At 38.1% G+C, this 23,748-nt stretch overlaps 1 protein-coding gene across 2 annotated transcripts; it reads left to right on the forward strand.

Moving 5' to 3' along the window:
- Positions 1-1,089: 1,089 nt before the first annotated feature.
- Positions 1,090-22,853, forward strand: UTP6 (UTP6 small subunit processome component). 2 transcript variants are annotated; one of them, XM_010958309.3, is made up of 19 exons: positions 1,090-1,151; positions 2,795-2,879; positions 6,150-6,191; positions 6,427-6,519; positions 7,212-7,259; positions 7,716-7,779; positions 9,145-9,263; positions 11,115-11,192; positions 11,968-12,049; positions 12,516-12,597; positions 13,394-13,578; positions 14,250-14,329; positions 14,658-14,735; positions 15,348-15,527; positions 16,375-16,455; positions 16,661-16,770; positions 17,546-17,612; positions 19,834-19,906; positions 20,857-22,853. In XM_010958309.3, the coding sequence occupies exons 6-19, from the start codon at positions 7,752-7,754 to the stop codon at positions 21,012-21,014; spliced, it is 1,401 nt and encodes a 466-aa protein (XP_010956611.2). In that variant the 5' UTR covers positions 1,090-1,151; positions 2,795-2,879; positions 6,150-6,191; positions 6,427-6,519; positions 7,212-7,259; positions 7,716-7,751; the 3' UTR covers positions 21,015-22,853. The 2 variants fall into 2 exon arrangements, with proteins under 2 accessions (XP_010956611.2, XP_010956610.2); XM_010958308.3 differs by having other exon boundaries at positions 1,105-1,307.
- The last annotated feature ends 895 nt before the right edge of the window (positions 22,854-23,748 follow it).

Consider the following 23,748-nt stretch of genomic DNA (forward strand, 5'->3'; position numbering starts at 1 on the left):
GCTGAGATAAACAAGAAATGCTGAAGCTTAAGCCAGCCTTTGCCTCAATTCTGAGACTAGTGGGATAAAATGTGAAAGAAAAAAAAAAAAAAGAAAGAAAGAAAGGAAAGGCACAGGAGTGGAACCTGGTTAATTGCTAAACCTATATTCCCCTTTCATAAATCACACAGAGGATGAAGGTACTAATGCCAATGTTGAAATAAACAGGTCTAGCAAGAACTCCTCCTTTGGGTTTCTTTTTAAAATCATCTTCCAGAACTTAAAAAGAATTGAGTCATATACTTAATATTTTAGGTTTAGTAATTATACCAACAATGTCATTTTCAAGCTAGGTTTTCTGTCGTTCTCTTAGAAATGCTAAGTTGCTTGGGCAATGATTCAAGGAGGGTCTTTATCTTATTGATTTTTATTTGGGTAACTCCCAAACTTCTCAATACTAAGATCCCCTTCTCAAAAAAAACCCCCATAGTTCCTGATACCCAGGGCCATGTTTTGAAAGATCTTGTCTACAAATCCAGTATTATTCTTTAAATAATAAAAATGTTTCCCCACTTAAAAATTAATCAGCTAATTAGAAATTCTCATTGGCGCGTGAAAAACCAGTATTACCACATTGCTTTACTAAATCTAGTCAAAAGCAAAGACAGCTTAGCCTGATCAGATTTAACTCCTCCTACGATTTTCATGACGACTTTCTGAAATGTTTACCATAATTGTACGATATACTCTATCCTTCCTCCTTGTTTTGTTTTTTTGTTTGTTTGATTTTTGGTTGTTGGAGTTGGAAAGCGAGGAAGTGGGATGGGAGCTGAATAAAAGGAGACAATACCTTGCAGAAAATTCACTTCCTGCCTCCTTCAAGTAACCCCTCTAGACCCAGGGGTGCTTTTCGGATACGCAGGTCTATCCTCACGCGCAGGTAGCCCCGCCCCCATCATAGCCCCGCCCCCTCTACTCCTGTCCTCTTGTGTCCTCTGGCGAGGCGGAGTCCTACCTGCAACCCCACAGTCAGCCACCGGGAGGAGACAGCGGCCGCAGGAGCCAGAGGGCCTTGTTCAGCGGCGGAGGCGGCGGAAGCGGAAAAGGCGGGACCTAGGACACACTTTACGTCAGCACGTGGGAGCGTTGAGGCTGGGTCTCCGGAATAGAAGGTGGGCGCTTCCTGCGCGTGTCTGTGGTGAGAGCATCTACCCTGGGTAGTAGAGTTTGGACCTCATGGCGGAGATAATTCAGGAACGCATAGAAGATCGACTCCCCGAATTGGAACAGCTGGAGCGCATTGGACTGTTCAGTCGCGCTGAGATTAAGTGAGAGAGCAGAGGAAGAGGAAGAGCTGGGGCGGGCAGAGGGGAGGTTGAGGGTTGTGTGTGTGGCGGGGGGCAGAGGTGGGGGGCACTCGGGTTGTTTTTATTTTGGGCAGAAGCCCATTTCCCGATTTTGATGATGGCCAAAATTAATTTCTCATTCATTGCAAGGTTATCTGTCCATTTACATCTCCCCACCCCCAAACATACTGACAGCTTTCCATGGAGCCAGGTCTTGAGACTGTAAAGGTGACGAAACCAGGATCCCTGCCCGTCAGGAGCTAACTGCCCTGTCTATGGTGGGCAAGACAGGCGCATGAAATTTTTTGGTTACAGCGCGGTGATTGAAATAGAGTGTACTGCTCTAGAGATGCGAACAGATGCCGAGGGAGCCCAGGAGGAGTTAGATACATCTTTCTAACAAGGCTTGAAGATGGGGCCGTTTCAGTTTCGTGTTCTTCCCCAGGACTTAGCCAACAACGTCCAGTATATAGTTGTCATTCAGTAGTGTGTTAAAATTAACTTAATAGTTTTTAATGATTTTTTGTGGCTGTTTCTTCATTTTAAAATGACTGCAAATGTAGCGCTGTGATCCCCTGATTATCAAAGGAATATCAAATATAGTAATTGTGCAAATTTTAAACTTTTTAGAAATATAGCTAGACAGTACAAGTCCCTTGTGATAACACTCATATATACTCGTATATACGTATATACAGCCTTTAAAGAATATGTGTAAACTTTATACTGTACGATTGATAAACTCATATTGTTGATGCTCAGGCAGGAACCTCAAAGGAAATGTTTGTTAAGGACACACCATATAGCATTGTGGAGTCCTTAATAATTGTTCAGTAAATATTATTATTGTTACCATTAATTGGAGACAGTTACTGGTCTTGAACATCTTGCTTTAAAGTCTCCTGACATACACATATTGTGTGTTCATTCCTTAGCTAAATACAGTGAGTCTTCTCCCATAAGCCCTTCGTAGTAATAATAAAGGTTGATACACTCTAGGTTTTTTAATTTTTTATCTACATGTTGAAAATTTAGAAGTAAGAGGAATTTAGGAAAGAAATTTGATTATTAAAACCTATGTGACCTGAATTCGGAGGAAGAGAAATCTTTACTAATACCACACATAAATGTTTACTACTTAACACTTGCTTTGTTGGTAGGAATGTCAGTGGTTCTGGCAATTAAGGTGGTTTTCATGAAAGTTTTAAAATACGCCTGGATGACCTTAAGAATGTAGAAGTACCTGAAACTAATCTAATATTATAAATCAACTATAATAATAAAACACACACACACAAAAATAATCATGTAAGAGAATATGTACTTGCTTATGAAGGATAATTATTTGGGAATTATATGTTATGGTGAATATCTGTTTTAAATATATTAAAAATAAACTTAAAAAATCCCAAGGTTATTTGACTTCTGTGCATTTCAAGTGTTAACATTTTAAATGACTTTCTCCTCAGGGCTATCATTAAGAAGGCTTCAGATCTAGAATACAGAATACAGCGTAGAACTCTTTTTAAGGAAGACTTCATCAATTATGTTCAGGTAAGTGAATAATTTTATTGCTTTTTAATCTCTTCACAAATTTAAAGTCCGTAATGAAATGGTGAGCTTGATGTCAGTTTTCTATGAAATTCTAGAACTGATGATTAGATAGATAATTTTTGAACAGGGATAGAGGTGATTTGGGAATAGCATTGCTCCACTAAGGCTTTGGTCCTTGACAAAATGAGCTTTTTTTCCCCTATAGGGTTAGGTTAGTAAATCAGAGACTGCCAAATATGGTGTATCAGGATTTCAGCAAGAGATTTGATAGATTTTGTCTAGCAGGGAAAAGTAAAGGAGAGTGAGTTTGATAATAGTAAATGGTTGGGAAGTTAATACTTATGTGCCTGCAAGTCTGTCAGTTTAGAAAGAGGTATGCTGCAAGATTCTTCAGTTCTGTGAATGAATAGAGGATTTAAGTGAAAATAAAATATACATGCTAGATCAAATTTCAGATGAAGGAGAGTAAGTAATATGTTGGACAAAAAAATCAGGATTCCGAAAGAACCCAATAACAAGATGTTACAAGTCTTATACTTTAACACTAATAAGTATTGTAAGACTAAAGTTTCTGAGCTTAGATGAAAAAAACCCAACTGAACAAATGATGTATGAGACCTGGCTAAGAATTGTGTGTTTGAAAGAGGTCCTACTGCTCATAGTAGATTGCTAGCTCAGAATAGGTCAAGAAGGATATTGTGCCAAAATATATAACCTAAATGATTACATTAACAAAATACAGTGTTGGGTAAGTTAACTGAGCAGAGGACATTGCAAACAGTAGGCACCCAGAAGATGCTGGTTTGAAAAATAGTGTTTTGCACTTATCAGACTGTGTCTGGAGCATTGTGTTAGGCTCAGGATGACATTTTAAGAAGGACTTTGAGAGGTTGGCTAGAAGGCAGCCAGGATGTAAACCTTGTTCTGGGAGGAATCATTGAAGGAAATAGAGATGTGTAACTTTAGGAGACTTCAGAAGTGGCAGATAAGTTCACTCTTCATATGTTTGAAGAGCTGTGTGTGGATTAGGTTGATTGTTTAGTTTTAGAGAGCAAATTGAAGTAAATATGTATAAAAACACACATACACACATTCTCTTACATATACCCCCCTGTGCCTGCATACAATCATATAAATTTGCTATGAGACATAAAAGTGGCATTTTAAATTGAGGTTCTAGTTACCACATTGAAAAAATAAAATTAGATCCCTTCCTCATGCAAATATAAATTCTTGTTGAATTGAATAGCTGAATGTAGGGGGAAAACTTAACCTCTTCTGCAAAAAAAAAATATGAAAGAACGACTTCAGGTAGGGAAAGTTTTCTTAAAATGAATAAGACTGTGAAAGCACAAACCACGAAAAAGAAGATTGATTTGACTGTGTTAAAGGTAAAAATTTCTGTGCAAGAAAGGCACTGTAAATAATGTAAAAAGACAAGCCACAAAATATTTGCAGTACATATAGTTAGAATCTAGAATATGTAAAGAACTACTAGTCAAGAAGAAATGACAAGTGGAAAGAAAGTGAAAACAACTGGAGAAGTAGGAACATGCAGTTGACAAAGGGGAAACGTCATTCATTGATAAACGTATGGAAAGATGCTAGCCTCATTAGTAATCAGATAAATATCAGTTAAAACCAGGGTGCAGTACTACTATGATATCCATCATATTAACAGACTCATATTATCAGTATGTAATTTGTACTACCACTTTGAAGAACAATTTGGTAATGTCCCATAAAGTTGAAAATGTGTGTACTCTGACCCAGCAATTTCATTCATTCAATCATACAGTGTATATTGGGTACCTACTGTGTGCATGGCACTGATCCAATCCAATGGGGTACAACAATAAAAAGGCGGACAAAAACCATGGCCTTGAGCTTACATGTGAGTGGTGAAAGTGGGTGTGCACCCTGGTAGAGTCCCTGGATATATCCCCAAGAAGATACATACAAGAATATTAAATGAAGCTTTTTGTAATAGGAAAATTTAAAACAAATATGCACCAGCAGGAGAAAGGGCAGGTAAAATGTACATTCATATAATGAAATACTATACAGCAGTTAAAATGAATAGACTTGAATTCCTTGTGACAACAGGGATATATCAAAAGTCATAATGTTGAGTAAAAATATGGAGTGATGGGTACAGAATAATTTTTACAAGTTTAAAAGCATTCAAGACAGTATTTTAATAAAGTTCAGAGTCATGCTTGGGAATGATAACAGAGTCAAAATAGTCATTTCCTATTGGGGAAAGGGTTGAGAAGGGATTAATTTGGGAGTTTGAGATTTACAAATGTTACCCACTATATATAAAAATAGATTTTAAAAAAGTTTCTTCTGTCTAGTGCAGGGAACTATGTTCAGTATCTTATGATAACCTTTAATTAAAAATATGAAAATGAATATATATATGTATATGCATGACTGGAATATTGTGCTGTTCACCAGAAATTGACACACTGTGACTGACTATATGTCAATAAAAAAAAAAAAAAAAAAAGAGAAAAGTAAAAAGATAGTCATTTCCTCTGGGGAAGGAGAAGACAGGAATCAGACATGGTGCATGTTCAAACATTTATTTGAAATGTTTTATTTCTAAAAAAGTTTTGAAGTAAGTATAGTAAAATGTAGGCTTTGACGTAGCTGTGTGGTAGCTGCGTGGGTGTTCTGTATGCTTGAAATATTTCATTAGACAGTTTTAAAATGAAGTATAGGGTCTGGTAAGGTTCTGTGCTTTCTGTCTCTAATAGTCTTCAGGCTTAGAGAGGAATTCTGTAGTAATGGTTTCTGGAGAGCCTTAGAGGTTCTCTGGTCCTTTACAGGGGAAGGTAGGAAGAGCACATTAGACACCCTGTTTCAGCTAGTACAACCCCGTTTCTCTGCTTTATTTGCTTGTGCATCAGCTAAAAGTTTGGAGTCATTAATTTACTAAAAGTTTGAACACACTGTTGTAGACTGGGAAGTTAGATTGATATGGTAGATCTTACAGGTCTTACAGTTTTAGTAACGTGCTTTCTTTGTATCTAAGATGTTTGTATGCTAGCTAATGTGTATATTGGTAAGTTTTGCAGATGTAAGGTGAATTTTTAGTGAATGCTAGACATTTACTGTAAATTAGGCTTCTTGATAGCAAATTATCTTTCATTTTTATATTCTTGATTTTTATTTACTTTATGATTTTAACTAAATGCATTTCCTCTGTATAAATGGTTATAATTTTTCTTGTTTTCTCTTTCTTTGTATCTTTTTCTTTCTTAGTATGAAATTAATCTTTTGGAGCTGATCCAGAGAAGAAGAGTTGTAAGTAGATGATTTTCTGGAAGTTGGAAAAAATACAGAATTGAATAGTGTGATTCTGTAAGCTGGAAGTTGGGTTTGGGAAGGATTTGGCATTGATAATTGTGTGGTGGTGTGCTCACGATGATATTTGTAATTCTCTGCTTTCTCTGTCAGTACTGTTTAGAGATCAAGCGGGACTGCTGTTTGGATAAATGTGATTAAATTGAGGCTTTTTTTTTTTAATGTCCCTTTTCAGCGCATTGGGTATTCATTTAAGAAAGATGAGATTGAGGATTCTATTGTACACCGGGTACGAGGTGTTTTCCGACGTGCTTCAGCCAAGTGGAAGGTGAGTGATCAGAGTGTCCTTAGCTGTAAGAGATGTGAAGATGTGTATTACATATTATGAGTTGGATATTCAAATGTGCAGTTGTGGATTCTTGGGTATCTCAGTGCTTATTCTAATGATAGTATCATTACTCGCAAACCACTTATCAAACTGTTAAGAAAATTGATCTCATTACCTTAGAGTTGTTCTGTGAGGATGATGCTGAAAACAGTGGATTTGATATGTATTTAAGGATCAGAAAATTGTCTGGGATTTGTTTGGATATATCTCTAAATAAAGTAGCCCGAGGACTTGGTGGAGGAAGATAAGGCAGCACCCCAGTAACTTGGTTTTCTTCAAATTTGGTCCTGGGACTGGGATATATTATATGGAAAGTACTTAGGATTCTTGGGAATGACAAATTTTAATTTGCTGCCCCTGGTTGAGACCACTTAAGAAGTGCATTGAACAAGTTGGATAGACAACAGATTTTGTCTTAGAGCTTAGTAGGCGGCAGTTGAGGGGCAGAAGGAACTGTCGGGGTTAAGAGATCTGAGGCCCTGGTGAGGAACAGCCTCATAGGCTGAGGGATGTAGTATAACACATTGGAATTTCTGAAATCCACCTCTGATTCTAATTAAATGAATGAGTGTAAAGGTATATTATATATAAGATTCAAATTCAGCCACCTTACTACATTGCTTTTCTTGTAGGATGATGTTCAACTCTGGCTGTCTTATATAGTCTTTTGTAAGAAGTGGGTGAGTATTGGGTAGCTGTTTCTTGCTCCCTCTCTCTGCTTTTATTAGTCTGCCTTTTAAGCCTCATACTCGATTACTAAACTCTGTATTTTCTCCAAAGATTCAGGGTTAACAAATGGGAAAAGGGCCCAAGAAGGCTGAATTTCAATATAGCAATATTTGCATATCTGAATAAATATGTAAATAGCTTCCACATCAGTTGGAAAGAAAATAATCTTTCTGTGTATTTGTTCAGTAAAGTTGAAAGATTTTTTTAGATATTTAAAAAGTTTATGCATAGTGGTTTAGGTAGAAGAAAATTAGGAGTGTGTCTGTATTTGTTTATATGTTCCTAGCGATAGCAGACGTCGCCTCACTGGATTTTATAGTTGGTGAGGGTACAGTCCAGGTCTCTTGGAGATTAATAGCAGTGACTTAGCTGTGCGGGAAGTAGAAGTTTTTCTTCTTCTTTTGCAGGCTACCAAAGTTCAACTTAGCAAGGTATTCTCTGCCATGTTGGCCATTCATTCAAACAAGCCAGGTATGGTGAAATCCTTGTCAGTTCTTTTTGTATCTTTTTTGTAGGCTCCAGCTATTTTGGAATTTATTTTGCTAAATCTAAAAGAATAATTTTGAGAACTTGAGCATAGACACTTGGCCTCAGCAACTTTTATTCCTGAATAGCTGCCTCTGAGTTCATCGCTGCCTACTGTGTACTAGTTACTGTGTGAGGTATTTTATCTGTGGATGAGGAGGACTGTTTCTTTTTAGTTGATGGTACAAGAAACCCTTCAGTCCTTTGAGGGGCATTCTATTTGGAGGCAGTCAGATCTGAGGGTTTCAGAAACTTAAAAGGGAAACTATTAATATAGATTTTACAAGAGTGATTGGCACAGAGTAGAACTCATGTTTTACAAGAGAAAGACTTGTCTTATGAATACTGTGTGAGTGATACGCTGTTTTATAGAGGAGGTGCTTAAGGTTCTGTTCTCAAGTATTAGGTTTACATTACACAGGACTCAAGATCAGCTACATCTGGCACTGGTTAATGCAGAAGGACACAGCTGAATGGCACTAGTTGTGTTTCTTGAGCACAGTACTCTCAGCAGTTCCAAGGCTTGTCTCAGGTGGGAGGGTGTGAGATCACACAAGTGGGCAGAGGTGCCACTCTGGCTTAGAAGACCCATGGATGTATTAGTTTCCAGGTATTGTACCTGTGGACTGTGCTCAATTTCAGGAGTCACATGCTCAAGAAAGCCCAAAGCAGTGGCTCTCTTCCATTCATAGCTCTCCTAGTCCAGATATGGTTACCAATCATAGATCATTTTTACCAGTAACAGTTTTGCCTGATAATAGCTGACCTTTATGAAGTTCCTAGGGAAATAGCTAGAATGTTAACTCAAGGTTAATTTCTCATGTAGAAGGACAAAGTTGTTTTTTTTTTTAAAGCCTTTATTCCCAGTAAGTACAATAAAATTTTTACTTTTAAAATTGAGTCATTTGAAAAAAAGTAACTATCAACTACTTCAAGTACAGAGAAAAGAGCAAAATAATTTTATTTCATTGACTCTAAGGTACACAGTCTTTTTCCAGCATTTTAACACTTTCAAATTTTGTGTGTGACTTAACAATGATGTTGACCTTAGATCTGATGAAATAGAGTAACGGGCAGATAAGTACCTACAGGTGTTAACATTTACCTGTTTGCTTTAGAACACTTTCTAATTTTACATAAAGCAACAGTACTTTACAGATAACCATTAAAAACTCCCTCTCTCCATCCTTTCCTTTTTCAGTAAGATTTAAAAAAAAAAACAATCTCTGGGTCTCCCAGTTGGAGCATTGGTCTTTTCTTACCTGACTTAATGACTTTATTGAAAAGAAGTCTGATGTTTTTCACTTACAGCTTTGTGGATTATGGCAGCCAAATGGGAAATGGAAGATCGCTTGTCTTCAGAAAGTGCAAGACAACTATTTCTCCGGGCTCTGCGCTTTCATCCAGAGTGCCCAAAACTTTACCAAGAAGTGAGTGTGTGTGCACAGAACATGAGAGACCGATGTTTCAGTTTGGTCCTCTGAGGGCATATATCTTTACCAAGTTAAGAAAGACTTCGACTGATGGAGGCTAGGGATTTGTAGGTGTGCTGCTGGGGAAGAGGGGCCAGGAGGGTACTTCTTGGCCAGTGGTAGATGTTGACTTTAAGGTATTTTGGGATTATTTCCTTATGATAGATTCCTGGAAGCAGAATTACTGGTTTAAAGGGTATAAACATTTTTTTTTTTAACTTGTCATTTTAATGCCTTGTAACATAGAATTCAAAGTATTAAATTAGAATTAGAATTCAAAGAATTGAAAATTTGGGATGAGTTCAGCTCTATAGTACAAGTTAATCATGTGTTAGTTTCTCTTTTGTATAACTTGGTATTACATATTTGTCATTGATTTTTATTTTGAAATAATTATAGATTCCCAAGAAGTTATAAAGATAGTACAGTGAGGTCCTGCATACCCTTTTCTCAGTTTCCTTAGTGATTATATTTTATAAAATTATAATAAAAAAGCCAGGAAATTGACATTGGTCTCATGTGTATATGTAGTTCTTTGTCATTTCTTTTTCTTAGATGTGTAGATTTGTGTAACCGCCCTTCAGTAAAGGTGCAAGATTGTTCTGTCACCACAGAGCTCTCCTTCACGCTGCCTCCTTAATGTTACCCACTATTTCCCACCATCAATGTAGTAGGACTTAAATCTGCCATTTAATTTTTTGTTTTCTGTTTTATCCCTCTGTTTACATTTCACTATTTTGTTTTTCCTGTCTTCCTGTGGGCTACTGGAACTTTGCTTACAGTTCCATTTTGATTCATCTGTGATGTTTCTGAGCGCATCTGTTTGTATAGCTCTCTCAGTGGTTGCTCTAGGTACTGTATGTACTATATATCTGTAATCTATCACAGTCTGCTGGTTTCAGAATTTTACTAGTTTGAATGAAGTATAGAGACTTGATCCCCCTGTATGTCCCTGTACCTTCCTCATTTATAGTGTGATTGTCCTATTTCTTTCTGTTGTTCAGATTGGGTAATTCCTATTGTTCAGCCTTCAAGTTCATGGCTTAAAATTCTTGTCAGATAATTGCAGCATCTGTGTCGTCTTGGTGTTGGTGTCTCTTGATGATCAGGTTGAGATTTTCCTGGTTCTGGGTTGACAGGTGAATTTCCATTGAATTGTAGACATTTTGGCTGTTACTTTATGAGACTCTAGATACTATAATCTTCTGTTTAGTAGATCACCTTGATGCCACTCAGCCTCTTTACTGCTAGGTGGGATGATGATGATGATGATGATCTGTTTGTTTTGTTTTTGTTTATATATATATATATATATATATATATATATATATATATATATATATATATTTATTTATTGCTAAATGGGATTAAAAGGTGATTCCCCACTGGCCTTTGTTGATCCTTTTCACATAGAAGGACGAGGTCATAAATAAAATCACTTGCAAAAGCTTCCATTGTTAGATGACAAGCTTAGGTACTTCTCAACTGGATTAAGAATGTTACAACACAGCTGTTACTTCTCTTCACCAGTTTAGGGCTAGACTTTATGGTTTGTTTAGCTGTGAAGGGATGACCAATGGTATTAACATTTTTAAGGTTTTTGATTCATGTCTCCAAATTGCTTGTCATAAGAGCATAAAATAATATCCACACCTTGTCAATGTCAGCTGGTTTCATAACAAGACAAAACATAGTGCTCCCCACAACTCCCCCAGATCTGATACTTAGGAGTAAAAAATGGCATTTTACATATTTCTAATTAAAAAAATTATCTCCAAAGATTTTCCGTTCATTATTTCCCTTCTGTAGTACTTTAGGATGGAGTTGATGCACGCCGAGAAATTGAGGAAGGAAAAGCAAGAATTTGAAAAAGCCAAGATGGATGTGGTAAGATTCTAATGTATGGTCACTTGTTAACCATATCTAGTGTTTCGAACCTGCTTAGGAGTCAAAGAAAATCTTCGGAATTTATTTTTCTTTCTTTCCAATTTAGTATTTTGAAACTTTAAGTCTAAAGTGTATTTAACTAAAATGGGCTTAGTTATAAAAATGGAGTTTTGTGCTTTAAAAATAGACTTTTGGACTAATTGAGGAGTGGTCCTTGAAAATTATTACTGATGGAATGGCCAAATACTATTCTTTAATACTTTGTGATCTCATTAAATGATATGTTAATGAGCTGAAGGAGCTCAAGAAAGGCTGTGAAACGTATGGTTCCTAGCTGCCTCTCTCTTCCTTTTTATGTAACATTTTATGTGACAGAGTACTTTCCAAGAAAGAAGTTTGAGAATGATAGAGCTGAAAAAGGAACTTTGTTATCATCTGTTATGGTGGTTTCCAGCTCTGAACTTTTTTATCCAAATAAAATCTTGCACAGAAGGGTAAACACGGCATGTAAAACCTGACCTGTTCTGGTCCAGATGGAGAGTGAGGCCTTAAGCCGTGTGATCTTGCTACCACTCCAGGAGCCTGAGAGACCGCAGTTGGAGGATCTTGTTCCAGCTGCACATTTTACAAGTGAGGAAACTGGCCCAGAGAGGGAGATGTGATTTGCCCAGAGGTCATGTGGCTCACGTAGTCTAGGATTGTTCATTTTCACCCTAGTGCTATTCCTGCTCACTGGCACTTCCTGTTAAGTTCTGTTTAATACCACACTCTCTAGGGGAATCTTGAGTACGCTGAGGAAATCCTTACGGGCGAGCTGGCACGGATCATCTACAAAAATGCTGTAAGCATAATTAAAAGTAGGTATCTCTTGAAAATTTATTTATGGTGGGAAAGTGAAACATTCTATTTGTAATGAGGGCCACCTTTAGATTATTTTGACAATTTCTGTTGGAATGTGTACAAAACTCTGATTTGTTCGAAAATATTGTCCTGTTTCTTTCAGAAAAGGCTTATTTCCCCTTAGGATTTTATTGAACATTTTGGTAACATTTTTGAGAACTTAATTCATGTGGGGAGTTGGAAAGAAATAGATGATTTAGTAATTAAGTTCCTTTATGTCCTAAATAAGCTTAGAATAAAAGTTAAATCACTTATGAATACTCAAGTATTAATAATGACTTTACTTGTGTAGTAGGACTACGGGTGATTTTTCCCCCCATTTTATCTTATGTTTCAATTTATAAAAAAACAGAACTAACTCCAGTACCTCAAGAAAGTGCTGCTTTAGAGTCTTACTCCCCTTCCCCGCTTTTTAAATTTTAGGTGCAGAATTTCATGTGTCACTGCTTTCAATAGCACAGCTGTTCGACTTTGCCAAAGATCTGCAAAGAGAAATTTATGATGAGTAAGTAAAGTAGTGGCAAGGTGAACGTGTCTGTTTTGAGTTCGTGGTAAGGATTTGAAGCTGGATATTTAGAAAGGGGGAAAGAAGATAACCACATGAAATCCTTGGAAGAAAGCTAAATTTTAGGACTATTGTATCGTAGTACATAAAAAATATATTTTTGGAGAGGTTGACTCACTGGCTTCCCTTGGGAAGTAGTTTGCTTTTGTTCAATAACAGATATATCCTACAGCTTATATAAAAATCTATATTCGTGCGCTCCTGGCATGTCTTTTGGTGAGAGTTGTACTCACGAATGTTCACAGTTGAGTGCTGCAGGTACTTAGACAATGTCTCAGCATGTGGTTTGGCAGTTATTTGCAGGCTGCCTGTGGGTACTTCACCCTTAGTAGCATTCTTCCTTTCATAGGAGATGAGGTGGAACTTGGATCAGTTTGCTCTCTGGATACCTTCAGGGTTTTGGTGGAGGATTAGGCTCCCTCTATTAGAGAAAATCAAGTCTGGGTATAATAAGGTTCTCCAGGGTTCAAGGACTAGATATCTAGTCACATATTCCTGCTGATTTGACTTTGAGAGCTAACTTGCAAGTTAACATTTATGAATGATGTCTGAAACAGTCTGAAACTAACCAGTGTGTGACAGCTCTGATCCATGAACAACATTTAGGGAGACAACATCTGGAGAGCCTGTCGGCAAATAGCTCTTTTGGTGCTGGAATTGTTAAAGGGTGTCCTGGGTACAATTTCAGAGCACAGGGCCAGTCTCATGTCCTTGGGTTGATGCCAGTATGTTTTAGCCTTCAGGCTCTGCACACGGATGACCCCTTCACTTGGGATTATGTGGCCCGGCGAGAATTAGAGATCGAGTCGCAGCCAGGAGAAGAGCCACCTGTGATGAAACAGGCTAAAGCAGCGGAGGTGGGCCGCAGGGAGGAGAGGTGCTGTGCTGTGTACGAAGAGGCGGTGAAGACGCTGCCCACAGGTGAGCTTCCCCAGGCCCAGGTGTGGGGAGGAGTCATCGTGTTCCTGAGCGTGAAGCAGGACCTCTGTTCCCGTGACCGGAATTGATTTCTGGAACCTTTTTGTGGTCGTTTACTGTGTGCCTGGCTTTCCAAGTTGTCCCTGCTCTGATGGTAAAAGATGGAGATTTTTATGACTGTCTTTTACATCTGTGGCATTTCTGTTAATTTATTTGGGGAAGTAAATGATACTTAGGAAGTGATAAGTTGGAAGATTGTTTAATTATCATTAAAAAATGTTTTTTAAATTGAAGTATAGTCAGTTTACAATGTTGTGTCAATTTCTGGTGTACAGCATAATGTTTCAATCATACATGTACATACGTATATAATTATCGTTTCTTAATTATCTTTTCTTACAGATTTACTTTGTAGCTTTCTAATGTTGGAGAATAAAGGTAGAGAGGATATGTAACAGATAAGACTTTTAACTTTCATATTTATGTCATTACTCAGTTGTTTTTTGCTCTATATTTGAGGTGTTTGATTGGCTGTAATCAGAATACCTATTTTTTTCATCAGACGAGTTTAAACTCTTCTCAGAGGAGTTTTCCTTTCCCAGAAAAGATATATCATGATTGTTCAACTACGAGAACTGGTGACCTGATCACTGTAATATTGCTGACTTTTCCAGAGGCCATGTGGAAGTGCTACATCAACTTTTGCATGGAAAGGTTTGCTAAGAAGACAAATAGTCGGCTCCTCAGAGAGAAGGTAATGACTTCTGTTGCATGGTTACAGTGGGTGACTGGAAAGTGACTTGTCTTCTGAAAGACTGCTTCCAAGAACTTCATGTATAACTGCTCTTTGTCCTGTAAGTGACCTGTCCTCCTGAAGACCATGGTCTGCTTTGCCCTAGTTCTGGCCACCAGGTTAGAACTGTGCCCAATGTAGCTGCCCACATCATTTAATCATAAGTGAAACCACCTCCGTCCCTTCTCTCAATTCTCAGAAAGGTGTAAAAGTTCTTTGGTTCCTGTCCGAGTCCAAAGGGCCCTGCTGAGATCTTTGTGATGAACTGAGAGACATGTTCTGATTTCAGAGGCTGGAAAGAACCATGGTTGCCTTCAGGAAGGCACACGAACTCAAACTTCTCCCGGAATTCCAGTACAAGCAGTGGGTAAGGACATGGAGAACACATTCACTGCCAAATTATGTGTACTTAATTCTGATTGGCTCACACTGGTGTCATGTGTTTAAAAATATGTAGTTTTATGACTAAGCCCATTTGAAAGATTGGTACAGATAGAGGGAGTGTTTAATTTGCTGGGAGTGTTTGGTGTATGGCAGAAATGAAATCTGTCCCGGTTAGGGGAGAAATATTGTGTAGTGGAAAACACTCAGAATTCATCTTTTACTGAACATTCTGAATGTAATGCCTGGACCAGATTAACCACTGGTACAATAAAGGCCTCATAAATACTGCTTTTACCTTTACTGATTTTTATATTCTGTTTGGCGGGTATCAGTTTATTCTAGTGAACTATTTTATTAAAAATTTAACTTTCAATCTGAATTATTTAGGCCCTCTGCTTTTCACCTCTACCCTGTTTTCTGACAGCCTTTGGGGATAGGAGCAGGGAATGGAGGGGAAATTCCCCATTGTTCACTTTGTGCCTATTTGGAAAGGCTGTTGAATTTATTGCCTCAAATGAGGTCTCTACTTGTCCCCATTTACATAGGTAATTTAGCTCTCATAGTTACACTTCCAGTGACCTGATCCCTTACCTAGATCGAGTTGTTGCTGCGCCGGGACTTCTTTAAGGAAGCTCTGGAGGTGGCGGAAGCCGGGATGGAATTGTTCAGAGACTCTGTGACGATGTGGCAGATGAAGCTGCGGGTGCTGATCGACTCAAAGAGCCCTGACACAGCCGTGCTCTTTGAAGAAGCCTTTGTGCACCTGAAGCCCCAGGTCTGTGAGTTGGGTCTTTCGCGTTTCATTCTATTCGGGAAACCTCTTCAGACTGCAGCCAAAGCTCATTAGGAGGAGACTTGCCTGAGGAGAGCTGGCCCCAGAGTGCATTTGTGGTGATGGTTCAGGGATCACGGGTAGAAGAATTACTTCCATTTACTAGCCTATTGCTAATTCTTTGTTTGAAAGTTGGCTAAATTATGTAAACTTTTCTGTCCCTATTTATATAAGTGAGAAACGTTCATAGAATTATTATTTTCATGTGTTTCCAAAGCTGAACTTATTAAGCCTGCTTTAAACACACATACATTTCTAAACTTCATAGTTTAAAAGACTAAACCTTAGAGCTTTTACAGTGAATCTTTTATAGTAGCAGGAGAAAAGTATTCCAGGAATTCAAGCGGGAAAAAAATTTTAACTTGACTGCTCATTGTGTGTGCTGCTGAGACGTGAGAGAAGATCAGAACAGTTCAGTTAGTACTTGGGTTGTGGTCCTGGACGGCAGAGATGTGACCTGGGTAGCTGTGTGCCTGACTAGTTGAAGGCTGTAAATTGCTTAATTAACTAACAGATAATTGATGATAATAACTTCAGGCAGTATTCCCCCACAGAGGGGAAGTAGAGTTAACCGGAGACTACTGCTTTGGGTGACTTGGTCAGAAGGCTGTGTTCTGGCGTACCATTCCTGCTGGGCGCTGGGAGTTCTGTCCCGGCGAGGCCAGACCAGGAGTGACTCCGTATTTCACATATTGATTATCATAGCAGGAACCTGTTTTTATAGTGTAGTTTTCAGAGCAGAACACTAAGCTGTCATTTTATAACTTTTTTTTTTTATTATTGTGAGCAGATTTGTCTGCCACTATGGATTTCTTGGGCAGAGTGGAGTGAAGGTGCCAAAAGCCAAGAAGACACCGAAGCAATCTTTAAGGTATAGGTTCCAGGTTAGAAGTCTTGTGTGTGGGGACTGAGCGAGTAGTTTTGCCAGCTGGCTAGCTTTCAAAGGGTAATTTCTAAAGATGTTCCTTTTAAAGCACTATTAATTGAGTGGCCAGGGATGGTTTTGGGAAAATTTGTTTTGATCTCTAGACATTGCCTCACATAGCTTGCTTTTTTTTTTTTCTTCTAAATTTTAGAAAGCTATCTTAGCTGTCACGGGTGTCGACTCAGTCACTCTGAAGGAGAAGTACCTGGATTGGGCTTACCGAAGTGGTGGCTGCAAAAAGGCCAGAGCTGTGTTTAAAAGGTACCCACAGACATTCGCAGCTGTTTCCAGTCTCCACCGTGTGCTTAGCCTCTCACACCCAGATTATATGTATCACAGATAGATGGAGGAATAAATCTAAGAGCCTTTTTAAGTTTCCTTTTTTTTTTTGAACAATGGAAGCAGTTCATACCTGTTGTGCAAAGTTTTTTAAAAAAGAGAGAGAGGTAATTAATAATTCATTGTAATTCCATCATCAAGAGGAAAACCATCTTAATATATCATTTTAAAATGTGTTTTTCACATGTCTGAGATTATCTTATAATTGCATATTTCCTACCACTTTTATTGATGAACATTAAACTGACCTTTTTCCTGTCAGTAACAATTCTTCATAAATAATGTGTATTAAAAATAGCCCTATGATATACCACCCTGTGAATGTGCAATGATTTACTTGGCTGCGGTAACTGCTCTGATGGACATTTCTCCACAAATGTTATTTGTCCATGTTGGAAATTATTTTCTTAGAATATATTCTTAGAAATGGAGTTACTGGTCTTCAAAAAGCCTTGAGATGAAGTAGAGGGAACTTAAGACTCTAAAAGTGAGAAAGAAGAGAACAGGAAGAGAACTGGGTGGTGGACAGTGAGGCACTGGAGACAGGGTGGTGAGGGGCTGGTGGTCAGGTCCAGTCCCCGCACTGAACTGCGGCCAGGACTTGATTAATCACTTGTCGTGGAGGCCCTGGCATAGGTGTTTATAGTCACAGGATGTATCACTGTGGACGATAACGGTTCCCCCTCACCTTCTTTAGTTTACAGGAAAGCCGTCCATTTTCAGTTGATTTTTTCAGGAAGATAATCCAGTTTGAAAAGGAGCAAGTGAGTATTCTGTCTCTGTATTTCTTGTCTGGGAAAATTGATTAGTGGTTACTAATCTCTGGCAGCATTTTGTTATTTAAAAAGTTCTCATTATAACACAGTATAATTTCTGGTCCCTTCCTTCAACCCCCTTTTCATAGATGTGGTTTTAGGAATGGTAGTCAGGCAAAGAAGGAAAGGTACATGTTTGGAAACTAGAAAACTCAGATATCACCTCTTACAGGAAGTCCCCCCTGCTAGGTTGAGTGAGGTGCTACTTCTCTGCCTCCACAGGGCCCTGTTTGTGTCTTGTTTGTGGTTATGAGGTAGAGGCAGAGAGTAGGCATGCATAACTGTTTCAGGTGTTTTTGTTTTTGTTTTGGTGAGGGTAATTAGGCTTGTTTGTTTCTTTCTTTAAGTGGAGGTACTGGGGATTGCTAAGCATGTGCTCTAACACTGAGCTCTACCCACCTCCGCTATTTTGGATGTTTTTAACTGAACTTGTGAATGAGGAAAAATATAGGAAACTGTCAGTTAAAAAAAAATACACGAAAATCCAAACATCTATAATCCCATTATAGTAACACAGCCAACCATATTTATTTTTATTGTTTTTTTAATCCTCCATTTACATATATATGCACAGTTTTGTACCATTTTATTTCTGATTTACATGACACTTGGAGGTTCTCTCTTTTTTTCTTACCATTATTTTGTAAATACATTCCCATGTTCTTACATGGTATCATTTTTAATAGTTGTATTGCTTTTAAACATGTAGTTCTCTTAACTGTTCCATCACATGTAAGTTGTTTCCGTATTTTTTGATATTGAAAACAGTGCTGTGAGCCTTTTGTTTATGTAGCTTTTTTTTCTTTCGAATTACTTTTTGAGATTAATTTCTAGGATTGGAGGTACTGGCTTTTTTTTTTTTTAACATTTTTTATTGATTTATAATCATTTTACAATGTTGTGTCAGGTACTGGCTTTTTTAAATGGCTCTTAACGTACTGCCAGATAGTCCTCTAAAAGAATTATCCTACTTCTTTATAGTGATAATCAGCATATATATATCTATATCTACATGTATCTTAGTATATCTTGTTTCCTCCACACTTCAGTGTTGCTTTCTCTCGTTCATTTTGGTATTTTGATTGGTGTTTATTATTTTGACTTGAAAAATTAATAGGTTGAACTCTTATTTTCATAGTTTTGGTCATTGTGTAGGTCAGTTATCTGTTCTTATCTTACAGGACAGGAGATAGTCTAGCATAATAATTAGCAGCCAGGCCTGGATTAATAACATGATAGTTAGGTGCCTTGGCCACGTCACTTGGTTCTAAGCCTCGATATCCTCGCCTGTAAAGGACGTCGTAATACCTGTTTCAGGGGTGTCAGGGTTACAAGGCCAAGTGGGAGACTGAATAGAAAGTGCTTTGCACAGGTCCCTGCACGTGATGAGTCCTTAGCAAAGTGTGGTTCTGTTTTTCATGTGTATGTAAGAGAGGTTAGGTTGGCTTTTTATAAAATTGTAGTCTCAGCGAAGAGAAACTGGAATACACAAAAAGATTTTTAAACTGAAGATAATAATCTGCTTTGAAAATGAAACAAAGAGTTGTAGAGGTAAAGAATGAACATTTATCGATTGTAAAGTTAGCACTGGCTACTCTGCTAGGTGCATAATTAGCATTTTAAGTTAATCCTTGTAGTAGCCCAAAGAGATATCCTTGTTTTACGGGTGAGGAAACTTTAAGGTCAGAGGGTTCAGAAAACTTGCTGAAGTTCATATAACTAGTATTTCTATATATTTTGTCTTGATATAAAAAATTTGGGGGTGGGTATGGCTAACGTGTGCCAGAGCCCGAGTTCAAAGGAAGAAGTCCCTGCCGTAGGGAACAGAACCTTCCCCCTTTATTTATTTAAATCTTACTCCTCCCTCAGAGCTTTCACATGTATTACCCTGTGGAGCTGCCCATGTCCCCCAGCTGATAGTTAATTAGGCTTTTTCCATGTGACGGCGGCAAAGTGCTTTTATCATTGTTTGACATTTACTTCACTCTGCTGTGTAGTCTATTTGACTTTTCTCTGGTGAAGTTCAGAGCCAGGCTGTGATCATTTAAACCCAGCCCTCCTCCCCTTCTATTACCCAGAAGATGGTAGCTGCTCAACAATGTGGGTGAAATGAATTTGAGACGTTATAAATTAGGCTTTTGAGGCAAGACTGTCTGATTATTTTTGTTAGGAATCCTGCAAGATGGCGAACTTAAGGGAGTATTATGAGAGGGCTTTGAGGGAATTCGGATCTGTAGATTCTGGTAAGTAAACTTCAGTTATAGACACGTGAGTATGTTTGCACGTATGGTCTGTAACCTGTCGTTAACGGTTAGAATAGAGTTTCGTAGCTGATTTCAGGTCATGGCCCTCTCTGACAACAAAACCTGGCATTTTCCCCTAGCTTCCTCCCTCATTCGGTGCAGAAATACTTGCAGACATAATTTTGTTGATAATTTCAAGTTCACAAGCCCAGGAATCCATGGCCCTACTATTAAGAACTCTGGATTAGGGGAAAATTTGCTTGGTTTGATTCTCTTAAAAAATGTGATGTTTGTGAGAAAAAGGTTAATAATGTAGGTCAGAACACAATGTAGGAGTTATAGCAAAGGGGCAGTGGGATTCTAATTGACAAAGGCTGTCATTGGCTGTTGTCATGCTGTCCTCATTTATAGGACTTGGGAAACATACTTCTGGGTATGGGCTTGTCATGTAAAGTCTGTTTACTTATGACTCAAAAACTGGTACGTATAGTTGTTAAATTCAGATTTTAAAAATTACATTAGCTTTTGCAGTGTTTCAGCAGACCTTCTGGTGAAATGAATGAAAATAGCATTTTTACTAACCCGAGCGCGTTTTATTAAGCATGCCGACAAGGTTCTAGTGAACTCACTTGAAGTCATATTCGCCATGAAAGAGACTCAGCAAAATCCTCCCTCTAAAATATTTAGTATTTTTAGGTTTGTGAAAAACTATAATGTTATGATATAAGTAAAATTTTGTACTTACAAAAAAAACAGCTTTGATATATATCATACTGTAAAGAAGCTCAGAGAGGTATTATATCACATAAGGTTCTAGGAAAACAACAGCAGGAAGCTGTTTCTTAGAAATCTTGCATTGTGTTGATATTAAATAATTCTATTTACCTAATAAAGCCTTGTCATTTATCTAGTTGTATGTTTATAGTTAATTTTTTTGGTTCCCTTTAAAGATCTTTGGATGGATTACATCAAAGAAGAATTGAACCACCCTCATGGTAGACCTGAGAACTGCGGACAGATCTACTGGCGAGCCATGAAAATGTTGCAGGGAGAGTCAGCAGAGCAGTTTGTAGCTAAACATGCTATGCATCAGGCTGGCCATTTGTGAAGAGAGGAAGAACCCAGCCAACTTTGTGAGATGGAATTGTGAGCCCTCTGGGCAGATTGTATTGTGCATTCATTTGCACTTCACTGAGATGGCAGACAAGATGGCTGACCTTGACATGCTTTAATTTTGTAATGTGTTCATCTTTAATTCCAGAAAAGAGAACTGCTTGTTCAGTGGCGAAAGGCCAATTGTTGAGGCCAGGCTTACCGTGGGTTCTAAGTGTTTTCCAAAATATATGGAAATCTGATAACCAAGCTGCTTTTTTAAATCCCTGGTCAAGCATTGAATATCTCTAATCTAGGCCTAGGGGCCTGTTAAAATGGAGGAAAAAGTACAATTGTTTGTTAATTTTCTCCTTGTTATGAAAGTATACGTGGTATACATTTGTTTTAGAAAATACACAAGGAATAGAATAATGTGGAGAAGAAAATAAAAGCAATCTGTGATTTCATCATTGGGACTTAAACTGAGTAATTTGATTTTCTTTTATTAGAATTGGATTTATACTGTTAGATCATTTCATTCATTCATTGAGTGCCCATGATGGGTAGAAAAGAAGGGAAGCTTTTTGGGATGGAGGTAGGGGTTGGAGGAACAGAGTTGGATGTCCTGAATTGGTTGAAGCAGCAGAGAAGGATGCTGGGTATTGGGGCAAAAGTTGTCCTTTAAGAAGATTAAGAGCTTATAAAAGTGCCTTCTATCTCTGGGACTAATCTGCAGAGAAGTGTTTACATTGCAGAGGCCCAGCAACAAAGAAGGGCGGGGTACAGGGTAGGTTAGAAAGAGAAGGGCTCCAGAGGCAGGGTGAAGGATGTCTTGGCGCAGAGAAGGGCATTTTGGGAGCAGGGGAAGCAGTTATTTGACTTGCATATCTTAACTTAACATGATGATATCACTGGGAGAAGCATTCAGTGCAGTGTTCCTTACTGTTAAACATTTCACTTAATATTATGTTATTTTTCCATGTCATTAAATAGCCTTAAAAACATTTAATGTTCATAACGTTCCATTGTATAGCTGAGCCGTGACTTATTTTACTAATACCCTGTGGTTGGACGTTGTCATGTCTCATTTTTTCTTATTAACGCTGTTGGTGAAGATTCTTGCAAATCTTTGCCCATATCCCTGGTTATTTCTTTAGGAGACAGACATCTGACAATAGAATTACTGCATTAAAGAGTATAACTATTTTAAAGAATACTGATAAGTATTGCCAGTTTGCAATGTATGAAAATATTTTCAAACACTGTATGAAAATGTCAACACCCTTACCTGCCGTAGGTATTACATTTATTTTTATCATTTTAATAGGTGAAAAGTGGTATGTCATTATTTTAAAGTGCATTTCTTTGGTATTAGTGTAGTTAATGTATTTTTTCCTGGTTATCTTGTCTTTTCATGTTTGACTATTTTTTGAACTTTTTTTTACTAACTTATTAGAGTTTTTTGTATATTAAGAATACTAATCTTTAATTTGTTTCTTCTTTATTGCAAATAGTTTTCCCTCAGCTCTTTTTTCTGATGGTTTTTGAGGTTCAGTGGTTTTGTATGTGTGTGTGTGATTTGTTGTTGAGAACCCTGCCTCTTGCTGAGGATAACTCAGTTTTTTCCCCCAAGCAGTTAACTCAGTTCTCCACACCACCATTTAAATGTGGCCATTTTTCTCTCTGCTGATTTGTAGTACTACCTTTATTATATATTAAACTCCTATGAAGATTAATCTGTTTTAGGGCATTTTTATTATAAGCCTTTGTACCCTAAATGGTGTTTGTATGTTATTTGTTTTAAAACAAGAAAAATTTTCTCTTTCTCCTCTTCATTAAATTCCAGTAAGTTCAACATTGTCAATCCTTACCGGGCTCTTTTCATTTTAGTAAAGAGATACATGTTGCACATAAGAGGTTAGTAATGAGGTCAGTGGTTGGCTCCTTAAAGTAAGGCTATGAAGGTGGGTCACCCTGGGGTCATTACAACCCTGTGTCTGGTTCTCACCATTGCAGGTTGTGAAAATGCATCTAGCTAGGTCACCTAGCTGCGGTGTTAGATATGGTAGCTTCTAGCCACATGTGGGAATTTAAACTTATTGAAATTAGATATTTCAGTTTCTCATTTGCACTGGCCACATTTCAAGTACTCAGTAGCCACATGGTTACCATACTGGACAGCACAGATAACTTACAGAACTTTTATTTCCACCGTTGCATATGGTTTTGCTGGACAGTGTTGACCTAGATCCGGTTAGATTTGGGGAAACTAACTCATGGGGTCAACTGTTAGGCTACAGTTTTTCAAATGCCTTATGTAGTGCCTAAACAACACATTCTTTGAGGAAGATGAAGGAATGGGCCCTCTAATGTCTCAGATTGTCATATGGTGGCCTGATCCCAGCTTCCAGCTTTTCTGCTACTTAAAGATGAACACGGTTATCACACCTTGAGCAGATTTGTTATTGGAGTTTAGGCAGTGAAGGCTGTCTAGTTTGTCCCCAGCTCAGGCCCTGCCTATCTTCTGCTGCCCTCAGGTTGTAGAGGGCCAGGCTTGAGTGTGAAAAGGTACGGGCCCAGGCGAGACTGTACAGGCACAACACAGGATGCTCAGGGTCACTGTGACCAAGTATCATCCTATAGGTTGTCTGCAGGTTGTAGGAGTCTGTTTTGATCACCCTGGTTTCTAATGGGTTAACTTGAAGAACTGCCATTAACTCAAGGTGGAGAATCACGGGGCTGCCAAGTTG

This window comes from Camelus bactrianus, chromosome 16 (genome assembly GCF_048773025.1).
Source record: "Camelus bactrianus isolate YW-2024 breed Bactrian camel chromosome 16, ASM4877302v1, whole genome shotgun sequence".
Classification (NCBI taxonomy): Eukaryota; Metazoa; Chordata; class Mammalia; order Artiodactyla; family Camelidae; genus Camelus; species Camelus bactrianus.